Source organism: Prenolepis imparis, unplaced genomic scaffold, assembly GCF_030444845.1.
Source record: "Prenolepis imparis isolate NDT839.2.m4 unplaced genomic scaffold, iyPreImpa1.0 SCAF_8, whole genome shotgun sequence".
Taxonomy (NCBI): domain Eukaryota; kingdom Metazoa; phylum Arthropoda; class Insecta; order Hymenoptera; family Formicidae; genus Prenolepis; species Prenolepis imparis.
The window spans coordinates 5,879,596-5,903,568 of NW_028141166.1; the positions used below are offsets into that span (position 1 = coordinate 5,879,596).

General features: G+C 27.7%; 3 protein-coding genes across 6 annotated transcripts in view; 2 read left to right on the top strand and 1 right to left on the bottom strand.

Moving 5' to 3' along the window:
- Window positions 1-205: 205 nt before the first annotated feature.
- On the bottom strand, window positions 206-16,348 carry LOC145939353 (tRNA (guanine(6)-N(2))-methyltransferase THUMP3). Of its 3 annotated transcripts, none has more exons than XM_083043611.1 (8): window positions 2,893-3,028; window positions 2,665-2,777; window positions 2,018-2,567; window positions 1,699-1,877; window positions 1,178-1,357; window positions 948-1,085; window positions 619-832; window positions 206-515 (listed from the first exon to the last, which is right to left on the bottom strand). In XM_083043611.1, the coding sequence occupies exons 1-7, from the start codon at window positions 2,984-2,986 to the stop codon at window positions 665-667; spliced, it is 1,422 nt and encodes a 473-aa protein (XP_082899737.1). In that variant the 5' UTR covers window positions 2,987-3,028; the 3' UTR covers window positions 206-515; window positions 619-664. The 3 variants fall into 3 exon arrangements, with proteins under 3 accessions (XP_082899737.1, XP_082899736.1, XP_082899735.1); XM_083043610.1 differs by lacking the exon at window positions 206-515 and adding an exon at window positions 16,330-16,348 and having other exon boundaries at window positions 533-832; window positions 2,893-3,000; XM_083043609.1 differs by lacking the exon at window positions 206-515 and adding an exon at window positions 3,042-3,272 and having other exon boundaries at window positions 534-832; window positions 2,893-3,001.
- Window positions 3,448-5,689, top strand: LOC145939742 (putative ribosome production factor 1). 2 transcript variants are annotated; one of them, XM_083044301.1, is made up of 4 exons: window positions 3,449-3,606; window positions 3,706-4,259; window positions 4,551-4,815; window positions 5,311-5,685. In XM_083044301.1, the coding sequence occupies exons 2-4, from the start codon at window positions 3,857-3,859 to the stop codon at window positions 5,486-5,488; spliced, it is 846 nt and encodes a 281-aa protein (XP_082900427.1). In that variant the 5' UTR covers window positions 3,449-3,606; window positions 3,706-3,856; the 3' UTR covers window positions 5,489-5,685. The 2 variants fall into 2 exon arrangements, with proteins under 2 accessions (XP_082900426.1, XP_082900427.1); XM_083044300.1 differs by having other exon boundaries at window positions 3,448-4,259; window positions 5,311-5,689.
- A 4,852-nt stretch (window positions 16,349-21,200) lies between the features above and the next one.
- Alphacop (coatomer subunit alpha) overlaps window positions 21,201-23,973 on the top strand; it is a 66,946-nt gene continuing 64,173 nt past the window's right edge. Inside the window, exon 1 of the mRNA XM_083043608.1 lies at window positions 21,201-21,244. The gene's annotated coding sequence lies outside the window, so the exon portion shown is untranslated. The remainder of the gene's footprint in view (window positions 21,245-23,973) is intronic.

The following is a 23,973-nucleotide window of genomic DNA, read 5'->3' on the forward strand; positions in this document are numbered from 1 at the left end:
GATATAATAATCAGTGAGATTATATATTTTATACATATTTTTATAATTTCATAGTTAGCTGCCTTTAATTCTTAATCAATACCATAAATTTCATAAAATTATCAATAAAATAATGTAATTCTATAAAAAGACTTAAAATTATAGAATTTATATAAAAAATAAAGCAAAATCTCAAATAACACTAATTTTGCATATTATGTAATAAAGCATTTATATTTTACTATTAATTATAATAATTTTTATGCCACGAGATCTAAAAGAACTTTGTTATATTTGGCAAAGGTTAATGTCAATGTAAATCATATTTTATAATCTGAATCTTTAATATATAGATATTTTAAAATTATGAGAAACGGATCTACAACTTATTAGAAAATGAAAATCAGCGCAGCATGGAACATTCCACAAAAATAGAGCAATTGCGAGTGGATTCACAGAGTTGCAGATACGACAAGTAAAAGAAAATTCTTTTTGTGAATTTTGCATTAAAATGATTCGGAAGGGAATTGTTTGGTCTAAAAAAATTCATTACTTTTATATATTAATAAACTCTATTAATTGATTCATATAAAAATACGAATATCACAATAGTTTTGAAATATTTAATATCTGGAATACCTTATATCTAGTATATCTTGGTCGAATAATCTTTGGCGAGGTAGGTTCAGTTTTTGTTGTCTCTCGGATGATTATATTGCTTAACGACACGTGGTTTGAAGCGATCGTGAAATGTATGCGTACGCTTCAAGACATAAACTACAGCTTGAAGGCCTCCTACATTTACACCAACTGTTTTTGTCACCCAGAATAAATCACCAGCTGCTTGCAAAGCCTAAATAAAAATAAATAAAACACAGGATTGGTTTCTAAATTATAATAAAATATTTTAATTAATTCTATACTTTAATATTTTACTTCTCGCACACATAGTTATAACAAAAATTTACCTCTTTAAAGTTATATCTATCATATGTAAGCAGAACTAATCGTCCATGTGATAATTTCACTATTCGTCCGAGTTCCAGCAAAAAATCCTTGTAAAGAGTTTTATTGTATGACTTATTTCCGCTTCTTTTACCAAAAGGCTATAGATTATTAAAAGAGAGAAAATGTTATTTAAAGAAAAAATAAAAATATTTCAAAATTGATGTATAAATTACAAAATTAATTTTTATACCATGTCAGTAACGATGATATCAATACTAGAATCCTTAAATGGTAATTTTGAAGCAGTCCATTGTACAAGATCTATTTTACATCCAGCTGTAGAAGCATTCATATTAGATTTTGTTCTATCCACAGCTCTGGAATCATTGTCGCCGCACAAGACATATGAATATGGATAAGCTAATGTTGCCTGAAATTTTACATAATAATGATTTCTTGTTTGTGAATGTCAAACTTAATTAAAGCCACTTCAACTAAATTCTAATTAATGTAATCGCATACAGCAAAGTTACTTTATCAAGTAATATCTGCATTTTGTTAATATGAAAAGAATTATTAACGTTGTTTGATATGTGTATATATGTAAAGAATTATTAACGTTGTTTGATATGTGTATATATGTAAAGAAAGATTAAATTATGAACAACAAATTAATTAATTAAACATTTCTAAAAAAAGTTAAATTAATCTCTGATTAATTGGAATTTAGTCAAAGTGATCTTTATGATCTATTATTGTGTAAATATACACCTCTATAGGAATAGAACCTCCTCCACACATAGGATCTACTATTATATCTCCTGACTTCGGATTTGCCAATCTCAACAAGTTATAACATATAGTTGATCTCAGGGTGGTGGGTCCAAAACTTGCAATATTTCTGCGATGCTTGGATTCGTGTGTTACGCGTAGATGCGTTATCAATAAATCTAAAATATTTAAATATAATTAGTTATACAAGAACACATTTAGCTTACCATTATTAATATATAAATTATGCTGTTAACAAATTTAATGTGTATTTTCCATTAAAATTCTTCTAATTTTGTCTGTTTTAATTTTTACATACCATCCATTAATTTGCAGACAACTTCCAAATGGTATTTTGTTAAATCAACTATCCAGTGATACTTGTCCTGCACTAGTTCTCCAGTAATCCTAGCAATATCCTTGGACTCAAATGCATGTTTACCAGTCCTCTCGCATGTTACTCTGTATCTAAGTATATCACTTTCCTTGGATTCGGAAGGATCTTGACCCCTTTTCTTCCCTTTATTTTCTATTTCCTTCTTTTGCGAGGTATCCCATTCCGATGGCTCTTGCTCTCCTTTTTCTTTCTCATGTTCTCCTTTTTCTTCATCATGTACCTCTAACGCCTCTGTTTTAGTCACAAGAGTTTGCTCTTTAGCTGCGATATATTCCTCAATCGTTGGATAAAGCTTTCCCATGAATCTTGTTGCACATTTCCAGGCATCGAGAGTTTTCCTCCATTTTTCATCCAAGTTTGAGACTACATAATTATATATAGTTTTTAAATCTGTTTCTTTGTCATTGATAAAAGAAATTCTTCCTATATCAACTACTATGAATACGTTATCTATCGATCTCATTTGCTGAATCTACAATATGGCAAAGAATAATACAAAATAAATCATAAAGAACAGAACTAAAAAAATATTAAAAATATACATATATAAAAATATCTGCAAAAAATACTTTTTCAAATTGGTCCCAGTTTATATTGAAATATATTCTCCCACGTTGCTTGACCACTTCCACATTTTTGCCAAATTTTTCTTTGTATTCATCAATAGCCTCCCATTCAAAACCTATTATCAATCGGACAATTTATTTTAGATTATGTTTAAAAAAAAATACATTTCTTCTTTTGAATTCTTTCTTCTTTTGAAAATACAAACAGTTTATTTGTAAACAATTCAATACCTGTGTCCACAGTGGTTCCAATCGTAAAAATATTGTCATTACACCCATTGATAGACTTCGAAAAGAGCTCTTCTAAAGATTTATGGTCACTCATAATTAGATCTTTTCCTGTATAAATAAATATATGTATATTTATTATTTTTATTATTTGTATAAATAAATATATGTATATTTATTTATTTACAGATTTCAAAAAACCACGAGAAACTTCCACTTCCCTTTTTATATATGGCAAAGAACAGATACAATACACTGTTCATGCTGTCAACCACAAGAAACAAAATGCCCTGAACACAGAACACGAGCAGTGTTGGCAATTTCAGATCGCGCAACACGGAGCGGGAGAGAGAGAGAGAGCGCGTGTATCGATGTGCGCGGCGCGTTCGACTTTGAATCGATTTTGACCTCTACGTCACGAATCGGAATTCGGCGCACGGAGTGGGGGGCAGTGGTGGGGAGAGAGAGTGGGGGGTGCGCGCTAGCGCGCCGCGCACCCCCCACTCTCTCCCCCCACTCTCGCGGCGCATTCCGATGCGTGTGACCGCGCCGCGCAGCGCCACTTGAAGGATGCGAGTCGAAGCTATCGCGCGATCACGTGATGACTCTACGGAGCCCGCATCTACAATCTACGCATGTGCATAAATGACAGAGGCGCGCATGCGAATGTGAAATAGTGGTATCTTCGAACGCACGAGGTTTTTGTGAGAAAGATAGGTTAGATTAAAAAGCGAATACAATAATAATTGCGATACAATTTTTTAATTCGAAAAGTGCCATGAAAGTAAAGCACAATTTACGAATAAATCCTTTCAGTCGACCTAAACGGAAGGTCGACGAGACGAATAATGAGGTGGAAGATGAATCGAGCACTTCGGCGAAACCGTCAGAGGTGTTGCTGCCTTCTGACAATAATTTTAATCATATTAAATGCAAAGCTGTGAGATACAAAAAATGCGAGGACCTGATGAAGGAGAAGATGAAGGCGAAGAAGGCCGCCAAGAAGGCGAGGATCAGCGAAGGTGTTCCAAAACAGGTTCCTCACACCATAGAAAGTCTGCGAGAGAAGGATGAGACTGTGATAGTATCCAGTGATTTGAACGACGAGGCGAATCAAGAGCTTAAAATCGAATGCGAGCACGACGAATTCGCTGCTTACTATAGACAGGATTATGAGCCCAAGGTTCTCATTACGTATGCTGACAATCCGAATAGAAAGACCAGGATTTTTGGTAGAGAGCTCACTAGAATAATACCCAACTCCCTCTCGCTGTACAGAAATCGTTCTGGCGTTAAGAAAATAGTGAAGAGCGCGATTGCCAGGAATTTTACAGATATAGTAATCGTTAACGAAGATCAATGCAAACCAAGTATCCTTCTTGTAAAATTATATTAACTTTCTGTAATGCGTAAGGCTTTTTCTTTTCAGAAACTTAAGCTAATATTTATTATACGACAAACTTTGTAGATCAATAAAATAATAGGCAAATGTTAAAAGGGATCTAGAAACTTTTCAGAAAACTACAAAAATTATTTATTCAATTGTTTGTACTCGGAAAGATTTGCCAGGTTCTTTATAATAACACAGTCTTATATAGAATATAAAATATTAGATATAATTTTTCTATTTTTGAAGGATTTTTTCCTTATACAGTTGTTAGATGGAATGTTAATCGTTCACCTGCCAGATGGTCCTACTGCGCACTTCAAACTCAGTAATGTCAAAATAACAACAGATTTGAAGCGAAACCACAAGGAAATCACGGAACACAGGCCAGAAATTATTCTAAATAACTTTACCACACGGTTGGGATTTACTATTGGTAGAATGCTGGGTGCATTGTTTCATTATCAGCCAGAATTTAAAGGAAGGAGAGCTGTGACGTTTCATAATCAGAGAGATTACATATTTTTCAGACATCACAGGTAATTTTATAGTATCTATTTTTAATCCTTAATGGATGCCATACGTTTTATAATAATATTGAGTCAGGATTATGTAATTTTGTAAGTTTATTAAAATTAAGATCGATAAAGAAAAGATCTGTCAAATAATACTAACTTTGTATGCATATTTGTAATTGGATCTACATATTTAAACATTGTTTATATTTAACTATTGCAATAAGTTTTGTGTCATAAAATCTAAAGGAACTTTATGATATTAGACATTAAATAGAAAAGTACTAATAAGTAACTCTTGTTAGAACTTCCAGACAAGTAGTATAATTATATAATATGAATAATTCTACTATTTATGATAAGTATAGCTTTTTTGTTATAATTATATATGCGGAGTTTAAATATTAAAATAAAGAATCAATTAAATTAATAATATTTGATGATGTCATTTATGATATTTGACGGAGATATCAATGTAAACTACATTGTATAATTTAATATGAACCAACACATTTACAGGTACGAATTTAATCTCAAATCAGGAAAACCGAAATTACGAGAATTGGGTCCACGATTTACTTTGAAATTAAGATCATTGCAACATGGAACGTTTGACAGTAAACATGGTGATTATGAGTGGATTATACAAGGTCGCAGACACGATATGGAGACAAGCAGAAGAAAATTTTTCTTGTGAATTGTGTATTTTATCGAAAAAATCGATTACGATTATATGTCAAACAAATAAATTTTGTCAATTAGTTTATATAAAAATAAAAAATTTTTTAAATATCACAAATAATATTTAGGAAAATTGAATATCTAATTGATCCAAAAGTTTGATATACGTCAGGTTTTATTGTCTCTCAGATGATTATTATTTACTAATTCACATTTTAAAATGATCGTGAAATATATATATACAAGATATAAAGTAGCTTAAAGATTTTTCTTTATGTCTACATTTTCATTTCTAAGAATCATTAGCTGTTTAAACAAAATTTATAATATAAATAATTTTTATTATAAAATTTATCTCGAGAGACTATAGACTTTCTAAAATATTTTGCTCATAATTTAGTTTAAAATGTGTTGTACTAAAATACATATATTATGTATATATAGAGAGTAAATTTAATTTAATTTAACTTAATTAATTCTTTCTTTTAATATTTAATTCTTATTTAAGTCTCGCATAAAATTATAACAAAAATTTTTATTAGAATTATATCTATCATTAGTAAAATTATTCATATTCATATTATATAATTATACCACTTGTCCGGGAGTTATTACTAGCAAGAGTTATTTATTAATACTATTCCAGTAATAGATTTAAAATGTTGAGAAATAATTAACCATATAACAATATTTAGCTAATCATTTATTTATTATCATTATATCAGAAAGTTTATGTTATTAAATAACAAATTTAATATATGTATACTTTCCGTCAAAATTCTTTTACTAATTTTAATTTTTTGTATCGTCTATTAATTTACAGACAATTTCTAGATGATATTTTGTTAAATCAACTATCAGTTATATTTACCTGCATTACTTTTCCAATAATCCTAAATATCTTTAAATTCAAGCATTATTTATTAGCAATTTATTTAACAATTCTCTCACATGTTAATCTATGTAACACTATAAATCTTTTTTCCTGTAATTATTTTTGATATTATGTATTTCTAATATCTGTTTTAGTTATAAAAGTTATATTTTTTTTTTTACATCGTCGATTGTCTCCCATTCAAAACCTGTATTGATCAATCAGACAGAGTTTATAACAATATAGTACAGACCGATATTCCTTATAAAAATAAGCATCATTTTTTCTTTGGCAAAATTTCCGAAAATACATTGTTTTCGAGATATTTAATCTATTAATATACCAATATAATGTGCTATTTCTTGATACTTCATAAACTCTTGACTCCTCGTAGAAATTTTAGTAATTCTGTTATAATTAAATCTATAATATTTATAATTTTATAAATATTAATAATATATTTTCAATATTAATGAAATATATTTTAAATATTATTAATGAATTTAATGAATTATTATTGAAATATATTCTTGAAGCTATGAAAATTTTCAATTAACATAAAACAAATTCTATTACATATAGTAGCATGCACAAAGTTTATTTATGCCAGTTTTGATATAAACATAATAGCCATTAATATTTATATCTAATATAAAATATTAGATTTAAATATAACAGGATCACCAACATTTTTATATCAAGAATAATTTACACGAAGAATCAGAAAATACATAATATTAATATATTAAAAAATGCGATATCTCGAAAATGATTTCCGAAAATTTTGCGAAAAAATGTTTATTTTTATTTTTAACAAGGAATACAATAAAAAATACCTATTAGAACACTTTTTTGTATATATGTTTCTCTTTTGTATTCTGATATCTTACGATTTTAATTTACATTCTGATTAAGGAAGTACATATATACAGAAAATTTGAAATTGCAACTAGTTTAATTTTTAATTATCTATGTAGATATTTACATGATATATTTATGTATATTTTTCATAATTATATCTTATGAAATATAAATATGATTAATCATATTTATGTCATTCGTAATTATAATTGGATGGATATTTCTGATATATATCTATAAGAAAATATCTCTGGTAAAAGAATAATTCTCTCATATAGCATTTTACAAATTTTTATATTTAGACTTTGTTTTAAATTTTCTTTAAGTTTTATGCGCGAAAAAAGTAAATATATAAAATCAATGTTAAAATTTATAAAAAAAATTATAATGCATTTTAAATGCACGTGCAGGACACATAATACTTTTCCATAAAAAACAAACAGATAATATCACAGATGAATATAATTAGAGATGTTTTTAATTTTGGCAATATTTATCAATAAGTATTTTTATAGTAAAATATACATATTATGCACACATATACACTTTTTTGCATAAACTCGGACGACGCGATAGACGTTATAAATGGACTTGCATCCGATATGCAGACGAAATTATACCTTTTCGCGCTGTCAACTAACGATGACCGCGTCCGGCAGCGTCGAAAGCGCTTTCCCGTGTTTTAATCTATTTCATTAATTAAGGGAAATTAACGTCGGAGCAGCATACACCTCCGCGACGACGGACAATCAATTGCTATTTTATGATATCGATAGAAGTGTCACGCATATAACAGATCAAATGCGCTATTGTTAGTCCGCGTAGTATAATTTTGCGATTAATTAAAAATTAATTTGATGCGCGATATGTGTGTGTGATTGACGGGACTAAAATATGTGAAATAATGTAAATATTTTTTTATCTTTACGAGACAGAATAGCACGTTCTCAAGTTACGAAAAAAATATTGAATTATTTTTCAATCAGTTTTATTCTTTATCTCCTTAGAGATTAATATTTTTATTATTAATTCATCCGTTGATAAATTAATATCGATTTATAAACGAAAATATATTTTAATTGGGAACTAAATTTACTTTGCTAATAATATTAGAAATGTGAAGCATCGATAATTCAACAAATAAGAAATGTAATAATTTAAGATACTAATAAAATATAATAATATTAAATAATATATGTATACAAATATAAATATTAAATATTTAAAAAATATAATAATATTAAAATGATATAACACTGCATATGTGTAAAATTAATATATAATATATATTATTCATGCAAAATAATGTATAGAGTGTAGGCTATTTCAAACTAATATTCCAAAATTAAAAATTTGGAACTCGTGGAAAAATCAAGAAAAATCTGAACTAATACATATATGGTTAAATTTGTCTCAACAAGATCTATAACTTTTGTTAAAAATAAAATCGTGTTTTCATTAAAAAAAGTGATAATTAGTGAATTTTTCGAAAGTGACGCTATTTGTAAACAAATTGATATCGTTGTCTTGTGTCTCCCTAAAAACAATTTTTATGCAAAACATTTTTTTTTAAACGTGGGGGAAAAAAGATATTTAAGATGGGACATTAAAATGTTAATCCCTGTATATATGTCCTCCGAATATGAGAAGCGCTTTTATTATTTAGAGACCGGATGATTATATCTGGGACGAATTGTACATTTTTTACAATCGGCAACGATCTTTATATGTAGCTCGGCTCTCATTCATGAGGTTCTTGAGCGGGGTTCAACAACCCTTTACCGTATCGCATGAATATTCAGCAAAAGCGCAATGGGCGTCCATCGTAAAGTGCCAATTTCAACTTTGCGTTCACCGTCTATGACTGAAATCCAGTTCCTCCACTTCACTGGACCGGACTGACTGGACATTCGCGACGTGAAGGCTCATATTTCAATCCGTTCATCGTAAGACACCAAATGTCAGACATCATAGACGAACGCGAAGGTAAGATTCGCGCGCAGAGTAACTATAAATCATAGTGTATATCGAGATTTTCGATTCGTCATTTTTTTTCTTTATACTTGTGCTTATGTATATACTTTGTTATATAAACAATATGACTTATATTATTATTATATGTATAATAATTATATATTATATATAATATGTATTTATAATATATATTATTATATTATTATATAATTATTATTTATAATTATATATTATATATTAGATTATATATAATATATAATAATTATTTATGACTTATATTATAATTTCGTCGAAATAGCAATCAAATAATATTTTATGAAAGTTTTATACGTTTTGAGAGCAGATCCTTATTAAATCACATCACGTTCTTATTATTGTAAGACACCAACATCATGTTCTCATTATTGTACTTTAATTAAAATTGTCATCCTAATTTAATAATTAACAATACCGTTAACGAATCTATATATGTAGGATTTAACGTAGGTAATCATCTCATATTAGTCGTACAAGACATCCGCGAAGTATCATTCATCATGTATGCTAATTTGCTTCAGTCTGAACGTATATCATCTTCGAATAATTATATCTAATATGATTTGTCGCACTTATAGGGGTAAGAATAATCGGCGAACTACTTAAAATCCATTCCACGTCCAGCAGATTTTAATAATAGAGAGCACGTTACATCGACAGATCAATGAGAAATTAATATTCGGAAACGCGGTAGAGATATATATTTCGAATAAGATACATATATACGAAGCGTTTATTTTAAAAGCGATGTAAAATCCGCTTTTAAAACAGAATACGAATTTTAATAAAAAATTGATTATTAATTGATAACATGATCAGGAGAGGGAGATGTATCGATCTTGATTAGATTTTCGATAATTGAGAATTCACAGCTGTTTAACATGTTTGCGTACACACATATTTTTTTGTACTAATGATATAATTAATTTTCTCTTCTTCAATTGATTAATAGATCGGGCTACATAACAAATTAGCGCGTTATTTTCACCACGTAAAATAAAATTAATTGTTACCAATAGTTATACGAGGGAGCATGCTGTTGAAAGTTTAATCGGAAAGATAATCGGAAAAATTTGCACACATCTCTCTTGTTCGTCTTTCTTCAGCATCCTGCAGACAGTAAGCGTTCGAACTGGGACACGTGCAAATAAATACGTAATCTCTGATATTCATAGACAGATCGATCGGTATTCTGGAATTAGACTCATCATCGCGTCGATTGCAACGAGAATGAGAGAAAGAGACAGAAAGATGCGGAAAGAGCGAGAGAAAAGATGAAAACCTCATCGACGACAGAGAGTCTACGTCTTCTTCGCCTCTCTCAGGTCATTTCGGGTCGAAAGTTCGCCAGGGCACGGCCCCCCTATACATAGAAGCAACCAAAGAGGATGCCGCCACCGCTGGCTCTTTCTCTTTCTCTCTTTCTCTCTCTCTCCCTCCCTCCCCCTCCCCACGTGGCATCCCGCGGGCTGACAGGTGAAGCCGGGCACCTGAAATATTCATCGGATGCTGGGCTGAGCGAGGCGCGACCGAACGTCAATCTGTCAACCTGCTTCCATCCTTGCTATGTATCCTGCACTCGAGGCGTATGTGATGTATCTGTATATGTGTGTGGATTTTCGTTCACACGCGAGTACACTCGGGTATCTCGCGACGATATATATACATATATGTATACAGATGCACGCGACTCCTCTCTTCCCTCTGGTTATATTGGCAATTATATGGAAAGATGAAATCGATTCGAGCGACGAATGCAGATTTCACGTGAATTTGACGGCCGCGAGTCTTTGTTTTTTTTTTTTTTTTTTTCCCTCGCGCATTATTTGAGAGAGGTGATGATCGTGTTCGCGTATGAAAAAATGTCTTTCATTAAAACGGCTCATTGTGCATCGCGAAATGTGTAAATTGCGCGAACGTGTGGTTACAAACGTGGTATTTGTAGGAAAATTTAATTGAAATTAGAAAGAGGGTTTTTAGGATTTTTAATCGATTTTTATTCGAATTGTTTAAAATTTTTCCAGCTAATGTGTGTGTATTTGAGAAAACACAATTACTTTTTTTCCTGCTTTAAAAATATCTCGTATAAGAAGTAATTGATGAAGCGTATTTTCTCTAATTTAACCTGCCAAAATGTGTGCTAAAATAGGCAAAGAATAGAATAAACAAGAAGAGAACGTTGAAAATATGATAATAAAATTTAGGAAGTCACATCCGTGCATTTATTATACATGTCTATTTGATAAATCATATTATTCACATCTTCTTATTTTTAAAACGTCATATAAAAATTATTAAACATATAATTTTTATATGACATTATTAGTCATATAAACGTGACAGGTTGTTTTATTATTCAACTTCCTCGGGATAATAATATTTCCAATAATAATTCATTATAATTAATTATTTCAAAAATATAAAAAAGTTCTCTCGATTCTCCATAAAGTGTGAGGATCTCATTCGTTGATTTTTCGCGGTTTTTTCGACCTTTTGTCGATCTAAAAGAGCGGCGAATTAAGGCAACACTTTGAAGGGGCTTTTAAAATTTAAATAATGCATTGTGTTTTGTGCCGGGACCACTGTCCGCCCAGTGTTATTCCGTCTTGAACGACGACGCTCTCTCGAACCGATGCTCGTTGCTGGGCTGTCAACCCTCGTTGCGCCGACTTTTTGGCAGTTCTCGAAACACCATCGCTGCCGACATCGAGAGGCGCATCGGAGATTACGTAATTCTCACGGAGAAATTTTCGCGAACGGAAGAAACTTTGCGGAAACGCATCTCGCCTCTCTGACATGGGAACTCTGATGCATCCTTCAGAATTAATTCCTTTGCGATCTCCGACATCCGAGATAAATTGGACATAATGATTTGTGGTGTTATCTCTCTTTATATTTTTTTATTGTGATAGTACGCATTGTGATAGTACGATATATTATAATAGAATTATTATAATACATAGTACGATATATTATATATAATTGTATATTACTGTACATTTATTTCTTTTTATTTTTTAACTCACGTATCTTTTAAATTTTAGCAGAATTTAACAAATTATTATAAAAAAATTAATTAGAAAAGAGAAAAGAAAAAGAGATAAGTGATTTATGAAAATGAATACTGATGACTTATACATATTCATGGAGAATCGAGAGAATTTTTTTTTATATTTTTGAAATAATTAATTACAATGAATTATTATTGGAAATATTTTTAATATACATATAATTTTATTGCTAATATATTTATTTTAGATATTGATTTTTTACGTATATAAGACGATGTGTATTATTATATATTATAATGTACATTATTGTACTTAGATAGAGAAAGAGAAGTAGATACTATTTATATTGAAAATAATGCTTATATGCTTGTTAATAATTTTGTTTTGAAAATATTGATTTTTCTTTGTGATATATTTTTGTCTTGTTTGAAAATAATATTGAGAGTTTATTATGGTAACTGGTTAAAATACAAATAAATATTTCCTGTTGCAAAGAGGGATATCATATTCGATAATTTACGTTATGTATTTTGGTAATTTTCAGAGAAAATCAAAAGATTTTTAAATGGATTTTATGGTAATTTTATTGGTATAATGATATGAGCGATAAAGCTTGGATTTATCAAGTGAACTCTCGTGTTTATTTTGTAAGCAAATTTAATGATGTAATTATTTTTGTGCATGTTGCATCATAAACACTGTGTATTAAAATATTTCTTAAATTTCGAAAATATTAATATAAAGGAAGTAATATTTGAAAAATTCGTAAGATTATATAATAAAAAATTATGATATATATAATGATCAAAAATAGTGCTAAAAACAATTATTATAAAAAGCTAATCAACATTGTAACCCTTCTAGTATTACAATATTAAGATAAACATTTTAATTAAGTTTTATGAAAAATGTTTGCTTAGTTTTCATATTTATATATATATATATATATATATATATATATATATATATAATAACGCATACTTTTTAATATTTTGATTTATGTTGGATTTTATATTTATTAGTGCAAAGCGAAATAAATCCGTTGGAATATCTACTTTTAGAATAATGTTTTATAATTTCAAAAGTTAGGTATATAAATATATAGAAACATACATTGAAACAATATTCGGTCCATTAAAATCTGCGGAAACAATATCCTCTTTCGCTCCCTCAGATTAAATTTTTTAATAATTTCGTAACCAATATCGGCTGCACACCTGTATGTGTTTCCGTCTATCAAAGTTATGATTGAATACCATGTGTTTATTATAAATTTGTTATTGGATTTTCTCTCTGTACAAAAACTCAAGCTTTTTCCACAGAGATATACTATCGAATATTTATGTGGAATTATGTTCTAAATTGCATGTACAATTTTCTTTTGTAACAGAAATGATTTTGCAAATCAGTAAATAACTATCTACATATATTAAATATATAATATGATTTTTAGAATGATTTTTTCTTTTACTCGCAACATGCACAAAAATAAAGATATTTATTTCTTTTATTATATTAATCCTTTGCATTAACATCTATCTAGAAATCTAAATTAACAATTAAATTTACAAGTTATAGAAACTTTTTATTAATATAGAAATATATACCTTATGTATTTGTATATATAATAATTTTTTTATAAATTTTATTTTATATATATTTTTTTTTAAATATGCTGTATAAACCGCTTATTTAAAAAAAATAATCTCCAAAATTAATTTAGGAAAATATTACTGTTTATTTTTGCACAAAATATCTTTTTTGGTACCACAATTTGCTGATCACCTTATTTTTACGCGAGATATATTTTTTGTAGCACCACACTTTATTGACACCCTGTAATTAAACATGGATACACAAAGAAAAATGCAAGTAGATGTTATAAAGACATTTGCTTGCTTAAAACAATTTACTTCCAGATGAGAAACCGCGTTAACTAAATTTATTTATTTGCGTAATCCATTGTCTGTTAGCTTATTACTCGCTTTACTAAGCGCAAACTGCAATTATTTTTAATATCTTTGCGGAACTATTAGTTATATGTCGTATCTTATAATGTGCAGTAATAGATGTAATTAAAGGGATCGTAACTATCTCTGAGGATGATGCACTTCCTTTGCAACATAACGCTCGCCGAGGAATTCCCACGCTGTAACTCCCGATATGACGAGATTGATACACACGACTGAGTTTGAGGAGAGAATCAGGAATATTGTTGTATATATGTATATATCTTTCGTAATATATGTATATCTTTCGTAAATGCAGCGTTACAAAAAACACTGCATAATAAATTCCTTCTATTTGTTTTCTTCGCTTCTATTTGTTTTCTTTTTCGGAATATACATATATCACGAAGAATATCTGTAGGGAAAGGAGTTTTGTCACAAAGAGACAAAATGTTTGCATTTCGTAATAGATCAATTTCGAGATTGCACATATTGAGCTATTTCTATAGTTGCTTAATTGCTTAAATGCTTTTTCTGTCCGCATAATTAAAAAAATTAATGCGCAAGTATAATATAATGCGAATTAATATAATGTGCGAAATAGTTCAGTTTTGTATGCAAGTTAAATTTTCAATTAAGAATATCATGTTTCAATTTATTATTTATCTTGTTTCTAAAATAAATTTTTTGTCAACTAATTGCGTGCGATCAAACAGTTCCATATTGACATTGAAATTGATCGAATAAACATTATAAATTATGAAACATTCATAATATAAATTTATCGGAGAAGTATGAATTAAAATAATGAATTGTATATTCAATATAGTTTAGTGAGGAAAATCGACATTACTTTTTCTTCGCTACTCCGAGATTGAGCAATCATTTTAATAAATTTTATATTGTAAAGAAGAGAGAGCAACACTCTGGATGATTTATTGTTAGTAAAAGATTTAGCTTATCAACCATAAAGAAATAATGATATATTCGAGATGAAACCGGTAAGAAAATAAAAAAAGTAAAAATAGCATTTAATTGTTACTCCAAACAAAGATACATACATCATTTTAATGTTAATGATAAAAAGATAATAAGAAAATTCTGAATAATCTGTTCAATAAAATTGTTTTTGTTAATAATAATAACTTTATCTGCAAATTATACAGTTCTTCATCAAAAAAAGAAGAATCTTTGATCTGCGAATGATACAAAAAATTACGATCACAGATTTATTTCTTACAAAAATTATCGTGAATGTTGTAGATTATCATGTACTAGGACATTTGACGATTTTGTGTCTTTTTCAATAGATAAATAGTGGATCTCTCGATAACTAACAATGAGATAAATATTATCCAGAATTAAAAATAAATTTTCTAAAATTATACAAAAACATATTTAGTTCAAGCAAGAAATTTCAATAAATTATGTTATAAAAATATTTTTAAAAATCATACATTTTTGAGGGGAAAAAATAGAAATCAAATTTAATTGTAAAATATTTCAAATCATTAAAAAAATTTTTTAAACAAATTTATTTTTAATTAATTATCAATTACCTAAAAAACATTAGTTTCCTAAAAATTATTTAATAATTATATTAAATAAAAATATTGCTCTCTCTTGAATTTTATTAAGGTTTGAAACTTTCTTGGAGATTTAATCTTCTATACATATATATGTACATATAATTCTTTTATACGAAAACATTTTGTTTTATTTTTCAGTATATATTTAAATATTGAATTATGTTTTTACAAGTTTTTCGGGGCCAAACATTTGCGAAGTTATTTTGTTTTTAAAATGCACCATTTCACAATAACACAATATATTTGTATATTTCCATATACATATAACACAGAAATAATCATCAGAAAGTTTTATTTAATCATGTTTATGAATGTGTAAATATACATAAACCAAAAAAACGAGAATTTTAAATTTTATTTTGTTTGGTATATATTTTTTAATTTTTTAAAGAAAATTATGTAATTGATTGTTTTAATGAAAAAGTTAACATATAACTTTTTAAATCTTTTTTTATATAAAATTAATATATAATTTCTTAACTACTTTTTCTGAATTGCGCTTTAATTAATTTCTGGTGATTAATCTACATATACAGATAATGTTATACATGTAATACACTCACCGATCCGATGTGCAGCAGCGGAAGCAGGAGCTCTATAGTATAAAGCGTTGATCTATGACATATAAAAAACACAAATTATATATATACAAAATAGTTTTCAAAATAATTAATATTTGAAAAAGTCAATAATGCGCAATTAAACTTTTATTACCGTAAAATATATTTAATAAAATTATTAAACTTTTTAATTATTTTTTTAGATCTAAATTTATACAAAATATAAGAAAATTAAATTTTTAAAAAATAATCCCTGTAAAAAATTTGTTATACAAAATTATATATGAAATATGTCCATATATAATTAGTTATATTCATATATAATTAGTTATATTCATATGTAATGAGGTATAATTATATATTTTTCTTTAGTTAAGTTATGTTTAAATTTGCAATTTAACTACTCTTCTCATGATTGATCTTATGACAAATTTGTCAATCTATTCGTTATCAGTTGACTGAAAAAGAGTTAGTAATGTTTTATAATTAATTGCAAAATGATACTACATATAAAATATACTAGAACACACAGAGGAAGAAATGTACTATAACAAAAATCATATATATGTTAAGTATAAGTAATACGTAGATACAAAATAAGTAGTTTATCAAGAATTGTTTCTATTTTACGTTATTTTCATAAAACAAAGTGACTTAAAATTAATAAAGTGGCAATAAATAAATATTATTAATCAGTACTTGTTTCCTTTTTTTCTGATACTTATATTTTTTCATGCCATCAACATACTTTATATCTTGATATTAGACATTATATCTAATATATCAAGATATAAGTATGTCGATGGCATGAAAGGATAAGTACCATAAATAAAGCAAACAAATACAGATTTAAATTAATGAAATATTGATTTACTTTACCACTTTATTAACTCTAAGTCATTTTGTCTTATAAAAATAACGTAAAATACAAACAATTCTTGATGAACGCTACTTATTATCTTGTATCCAAGTATTACTTATTAACATATATGATTTTTTTGTTATAGTTATTTCTTCACCTGTGCTCTAGTGTTATTATGTATTGTATTACTTTGTAATTAATTTTAGAAAATAATTATTAATTAATTTTAAGTTGACTGATAACGAATAGATTGACAAATTTATCATAAAGATCAATTGTATAAGAATAAGTCTATATATATAGTTAAATTGCAAATTTACACATATATACTTAAAGAAAAATATATAATTATATCTAATTATATATAATTATATCTAATTATATATAATTATAACTAATTATATATATATATATATATGGACATATTTCATATATTATTAGTTTTGTATAAAAAATTTGTTTACAGGGAAGTTAAATAATTATATACATATATGTATATAATAAAATTTTATATGATTAATTATCTAATTCTAATAAAGTTTAATGCAATAATTTTTTTCTTTTTCTGTAAATTATCTCAAATATCTATATTAATTTTTTTTCTCAAAAATTGTTTTTTTTTAAATTTTATTTCAAATTTATTCTTAATATTAACTTATTTTAAACAATTTATTTTAATAATAAATTGATTAATATAAATTTGTTTTAATTAGAATCTGCTTATACCGTATGATTGCTCCACCGTTGCCCGATGCCTCCTCCTCCTCTTTTGTTCTTTAGCGTCTTTTTGGCACACGCTCGCGAAAATATGATTATTAATTAGCAAAATAAATTAATCGCACGACAATTTGAACGACACTCCCGACCGTTAAACGATACTCTTCATACGGTATTTCCGATCTTATAATCGCGATACTTATTTCTGCGGAACTCCCGGACATTCGTACGTGACTTTTCATACGGCGCTCCCGATTTTAATCGTACGCATATTTTATGCGCCTTTGTTAATTATACGCGACAATTATTTACAAACTAATTATTATATATTACAATTATTTTTCTTACGCACAAAAACGCGGGATGTCGTCGCTGATGCCAACTCTGTCATAAAGTACGCGAGAAGTCAACCCACTCATGCCAACTGTCTAATTAGAAATGATCAGTCTTTCGGATCGATTAATCGATCATTGAAAAAAAATCGATTAACATAGAGCGCTTCTCTCGACAAGTACTTTCGAACGATACTTTGATCGACCAATCAGAAGAAGGGAATATTTTCCTCTAGCTAGAACAATTTTTTTAATCGGGACAAGAAAACATTTCTTGCTCCTGATTGGTCGATGAAAATATTATTGTCACGCCGACGCAAAGCTCTATGTTGATCGATCTTTTCAATGATTGAGTTGGCATCTGCACGGAATTTAGCGCGTAAATCTCGCAGCAAAGATTGGTTCGTATATCATTAATATATAATTGACGATAAAGATTTATCATCACAATTAATACGTTTTCGTGTCTATTATCACTAATTTAATGATCGATAAATGTAATAATCAATGCGATGAATTATATCTTGATAGTCGCGATCGCATTTAGAAAAGGAATTCGACAATGCGAATGAGAGAGAGAGAGAGAGAGAGAGAGAGAGAGAGGGAGGGAGAGAGAGAGAGGGAGAGAGGGAGAGAGAGAGAGAGAGAGAGAGAGGGAGAGAGAGAGAGCGAGATTTATATTATTATTAACGTATAATTATTATTGCACGGTCGAGATTCAAAGAAACATTTTAATAATTTTCGAAATACGAGAAGTATACCAGAGAAGAAATTTCGGTATCATTATTGCAACTAGCAAAGATATTATTACAATTATATGATTATTTATAATCTCTAATTATTTTGACAGATGGCATCACTGCGGCGACTCCCGCGTACTTCGTAACACTTTTGGCATCACTGTGACAACATCCCGCGTTTTCGTGCGTAACGTAGCCTCGTATAAACAATTGTCGCGTGCTGTTCTCTCAAATATATCGCGTATAATTAACAAACGCGCATAAAATATGCGTACGATTGAAATCGGGAGTGCCGTATAAAAAGTCATCGCGTACGAATGATAAGTATCGCGCGATTAAAGTAGAGTCGCGTACGATTAAGGTCGGGATCGAGTGTCGTTCAATTGTCGAATATTTTATTTTGTTGATAAATTCGCGTGTGTTGTCGTAATTAATCGTGTTTTCGAGAGCGTGTAAATGCATAAAGACTCCATGTACAGTGCGAATAAAAGAGGAGGCCTAGGAAGGCATCGGGCAACGGCGGAGCAACCTTGTCGTAAAAGTAGGTTATAATCATTATTTGTTACTTGTAAAATTATATAATTACTCATTTATCTCCGCGATTTGTTTTACATAAATGTATAATATATAGGATGGATTCTGGATTTTGCTTTTAATAATTGTTAATAAATAAATTATAAATTTTTTTCTTAAATAATAATAATACACAATTTTTTATATGAAAATTATATTTTATCATGTTTTATTTATATTTAGATAAAATTTATTCGACGAAATATAATATATACAGTGTTTGCTGTTATCTAAATAAAATTATATAGATGATTATCTAGATAAAATTTTTGCAGTTATCTTTATATAGATAATAAAAATATGTATTATCTATATCTGCGTCTTAGATGAAAAAATGTGTTATCTTTATTGAATTATCTAGAATAATGTTCAGTTAATTTGATTTAGAGTCATAGCGCATAAAAATATTTAAATAGTAAACTTAAACAGTAAGCGATAAAAGCTTACAAATAAAAGTATGAATATACTTTTATATCCCTTTTAAAATTTACATTTTTTCGTTTACATAATCAGTCAAAAAATAATATTATCTGGAAGTTATCTAGATGAATCGCCATATAATTTTATCTCTTATCTAGATACATTTAAAACAAAATCATCTTTATCTTACATAAGATAAATTTACATATTTTTATCTCATCTTTATCTAGCTAATTTTAAAATCATCTAAGCACAACACTGAATTTATATATAATTTACATAATTTATTTGACTAATCGCGAAAGACTAATTTCTAATTATTTCCACAGGTGGCATCACTGCGGCGACATCCCGCGTAAATTTCGCGTAATGGTGAATGTCGCGCCCCGGATCGTGGCTTCGTATAATTATAATTGTCGCGTGCTGTTTTCTCAAGTATGCGTCGCGTCTAATTAACAAAAGCGCATAAAATATGCGTACGATTAAAATCGGGAGTTCCGTATGAAAAGTCACGTACGAATGTCGGTAGTTCCGCAGAAATAAGGATCGCGATTAAGATCGGAAATACCGTATGAAGAGTCGCGTTTCACGGTCGGGAGTGTCGTTCAAATTGTCGTGCGATTATTTTATTTTGCTGATTAATGCGCGAGCGTGTGCTGTGTAAGTGCCAAAAAGACGGCGCTAAAGAACAAAAGAGGAGGAGGAGGCCCGGGGAGGCATCGGGCAACGGTGGAGCAACCATGTGGTAAGCAGGTTATAATTAAAACAAATTTATATTAAATTTATTATTTAAATTTTTATTTTATATATAGCTTAAAATAAGGTAATATTAAGAAAAAATTTGGAATAAAATTAAAATTAAAATAATTTGAGAGAAAAGATAAATATAGATATTTTTAAGATAATTTACAGAAAAATTAAAATATTATTGCAGTAAACTTTATTAGAATTAGATAATTAATAATAAAAAAATTTTATTATATATATATATATATGTGTGTATATAATTATTTAACTTATTTTTTTAAATTAATTTTATTATATCTTATATAAATTTTTAGATCTAAAAGAATAATTAACATGTTTAATAATTTTTATGACGTAATTTTATTAAATATATTTTACGGTATGAATTTTATGGTCCAAATAAGTGCGCATTATTGCCTCTTTTAAATATTAATTATTTTGAAAATTATTTTGTATACAATTTGTGTTTTTTATATGTTATAGATCAACGCTTTGTACAGAGAGGTCCGCTGCTGAGCATCGGATCGGTGAGTGTATTGCATGTACATATATAATTAACATTATCTGTATATGTAGATTAATCACCAGAAATTAACTAGAGCGCAATTCAGAAAAAGGAATTAAGAAATTATGTTAACTTTACATAAAAAGAGATTTAAGAAATTATAATTAACATTTTCATTAAAGCAATGAATTACACATAAACATAATTTTCTTTAAAAAACTAAAAAATATATGTCAAGCAAATAAAAGTATTGAAAATTCTCATTTTTTTTTTGGTTCATGTACATTTACATATATTCATGAACATGATTAAAACTTTCTGGTGATTATTTTATATATTAAAACATACAAATATATTGTGTTATTGTGGAATGGCTCACTCTAGAAACAAAATAATTCCACAAATGTCTTGCCCCGAAAAACTCGCAAAAACATAATGCAATATTTAGAATGAAAAATTGAAAATAAAACAAAGTAATTTCGTATAAAAGAGTTATGTAGAAGGTCAAATCTCCAAGAATGTTTTCTGAGGAAGTTTCAAACCTTAATAAAATTTAAGGGAGAGCAACATTTTTATTTAATAATTAGTTTTTTAGGTAATTAATAATTAATAAAAATAAAATTATTTAAAAAATTGTTTTAATAATTTGAATCATTTGAATTTTGAATGATTTTATTTTACAATCAAATTTGATTTCTACTTTTTTCCACTCAGAAAAATGCGGAATTTTGTTGACATTTTTATAACATAGTTTGAAATTGAAGTTTGCTTGATTTAAATATGAAGTTTTTGTATAATTTTAGAATTTATTTTCAATTTAGAGAATATTTATCTTATTGTTATTTATCGAGAGATTCACATTTTACCTACCGAAAAATACACAATATCGTAAAATGTCTTAGTTCGTGATAATCTTTGCAATATTTGTGACAATTTTTGTAAGAAATAAATCCGTGATCGTAATTTTCTAATATATCTATCATTCGCAAATCAGAGGTTCTTCTTTTTCTGATGAAGAACTGTATAATTTGCAGAAGTTATTATCAACAAAAATCGAATTTTATTGAACATATTATTCGGAATTTTCTCTTTATCGTTGACGTTAAAATGATGTATACATCTTTGTTTTGAGTTAATGCTATTTTTACTTTTTTTTATTTTGTTACCGATTTTATCTCGAATATATAAGTATTTCTTTATGGTTGATAAGCTAAATCTTTTACTAAATCGTCCAGAGTGTTGCTCTTCTTTATAATATATGTAAAATTTATTAAAATGATTGCTCAATCTTGGAGTGGCAAATAGAAAGAATAATGTCGATTTTTCGTCACTAAACTATTAAATATACAATGCATTATTTTAATTCATACTTCTACGATAAATTTATATCACGAATATTTCATAATTTATAATGTTTATTCGATCAATTTCAATGTCAATATGGAACTATTAATGACAGCTTGATCGCACGCAATTAGTTAACAAAAAGTTGAAATTTTAGAAACAAGATAAATAATAAATAAAACTGAAACATAATATTCTTAATTGAAAATTTAACTTGCATATAAAACTGAACTATTTCGCATTATATTATACTTGCGCATTAATTTTCTAATTATGCGGACAGAAAAAGCATTTAAACAATTAAGTAATTATAGAAATAGCTCAATGCTATGCAATCTTGAAATCTATTTATTACGAAACACAAACATTTTGTCTCTTTGTGAACAAACAAAATTTCTTTCGCTTCAGATATTCTTCTTGATATAAAAGAAAAACAAATAGAAGGAATTTACTTTTATACAGTAGACTTACTGCGCCGTATACATTGATGTTTTATGGGAAATTTTTCTCTCTTCTTTTACATGAAATTTTAAACATTCTTATATGACGATTAAAACATTAATTCTTATTCTGCAGATATTGATACTGTAGAACAAATGAATAAATTACTTAGCAGTTTTTTTATGTTGCAAATTACCAAAAACAAACGAAATATAAAAGAATTTGAGATACTCAGTATTGTTCTTGATATTCTTACGTTATTGCATTTCGTGTAGTAATTGAAAGAATAGAAGAGCAGAAATCTGAAGACTTAATTTTCATTTATATTTGATGTTTACATAGAATCGCTCACATAGAAACGTATATTTTATACACAGATAGAATTTTCTCTTAGAATTTATTTTGAAAATCATGGTAATCGTGGGACAATATTGTATGGAAAGAATTTTATGAGAATTTCTCTGATTAATTATTTATCACAATAAAAATAATAATATTTATCACAATAAAATATAAAATATGTTTGATTGATTTTACTAAACTACATAGTAAAATTAATCAAACATTTTATATTTTATTGTGATAGATATTATTTCTTATTGTGATAAATAAATTAATCAGAGAAATTCTCATAAAATTCTTTCCATATTATATTCTCCCACGATTATTATGATTTTCAAGATAAATTCTAAGAGAAAATTCTCTTTGTGTATATATATACATATGTATATATATATATATATATATACATATAGGTACACAGGATGGGCAGGATTTTAATGTCCCATTCCAAATATTTTTTTTCTAAGTCTTTTACAAAAAAATGTTTCGTACAAAACGATTATTATGATTTTCAGGATAAATTTTAAGAGAAAATTCTCTCTGTGTAGAATTTCGAGAGGGAAATAAGTTGGCGTTATTAATGCTTTTCTAAAGGGCGATTTTCAAGATTATTTATGTTTTTTT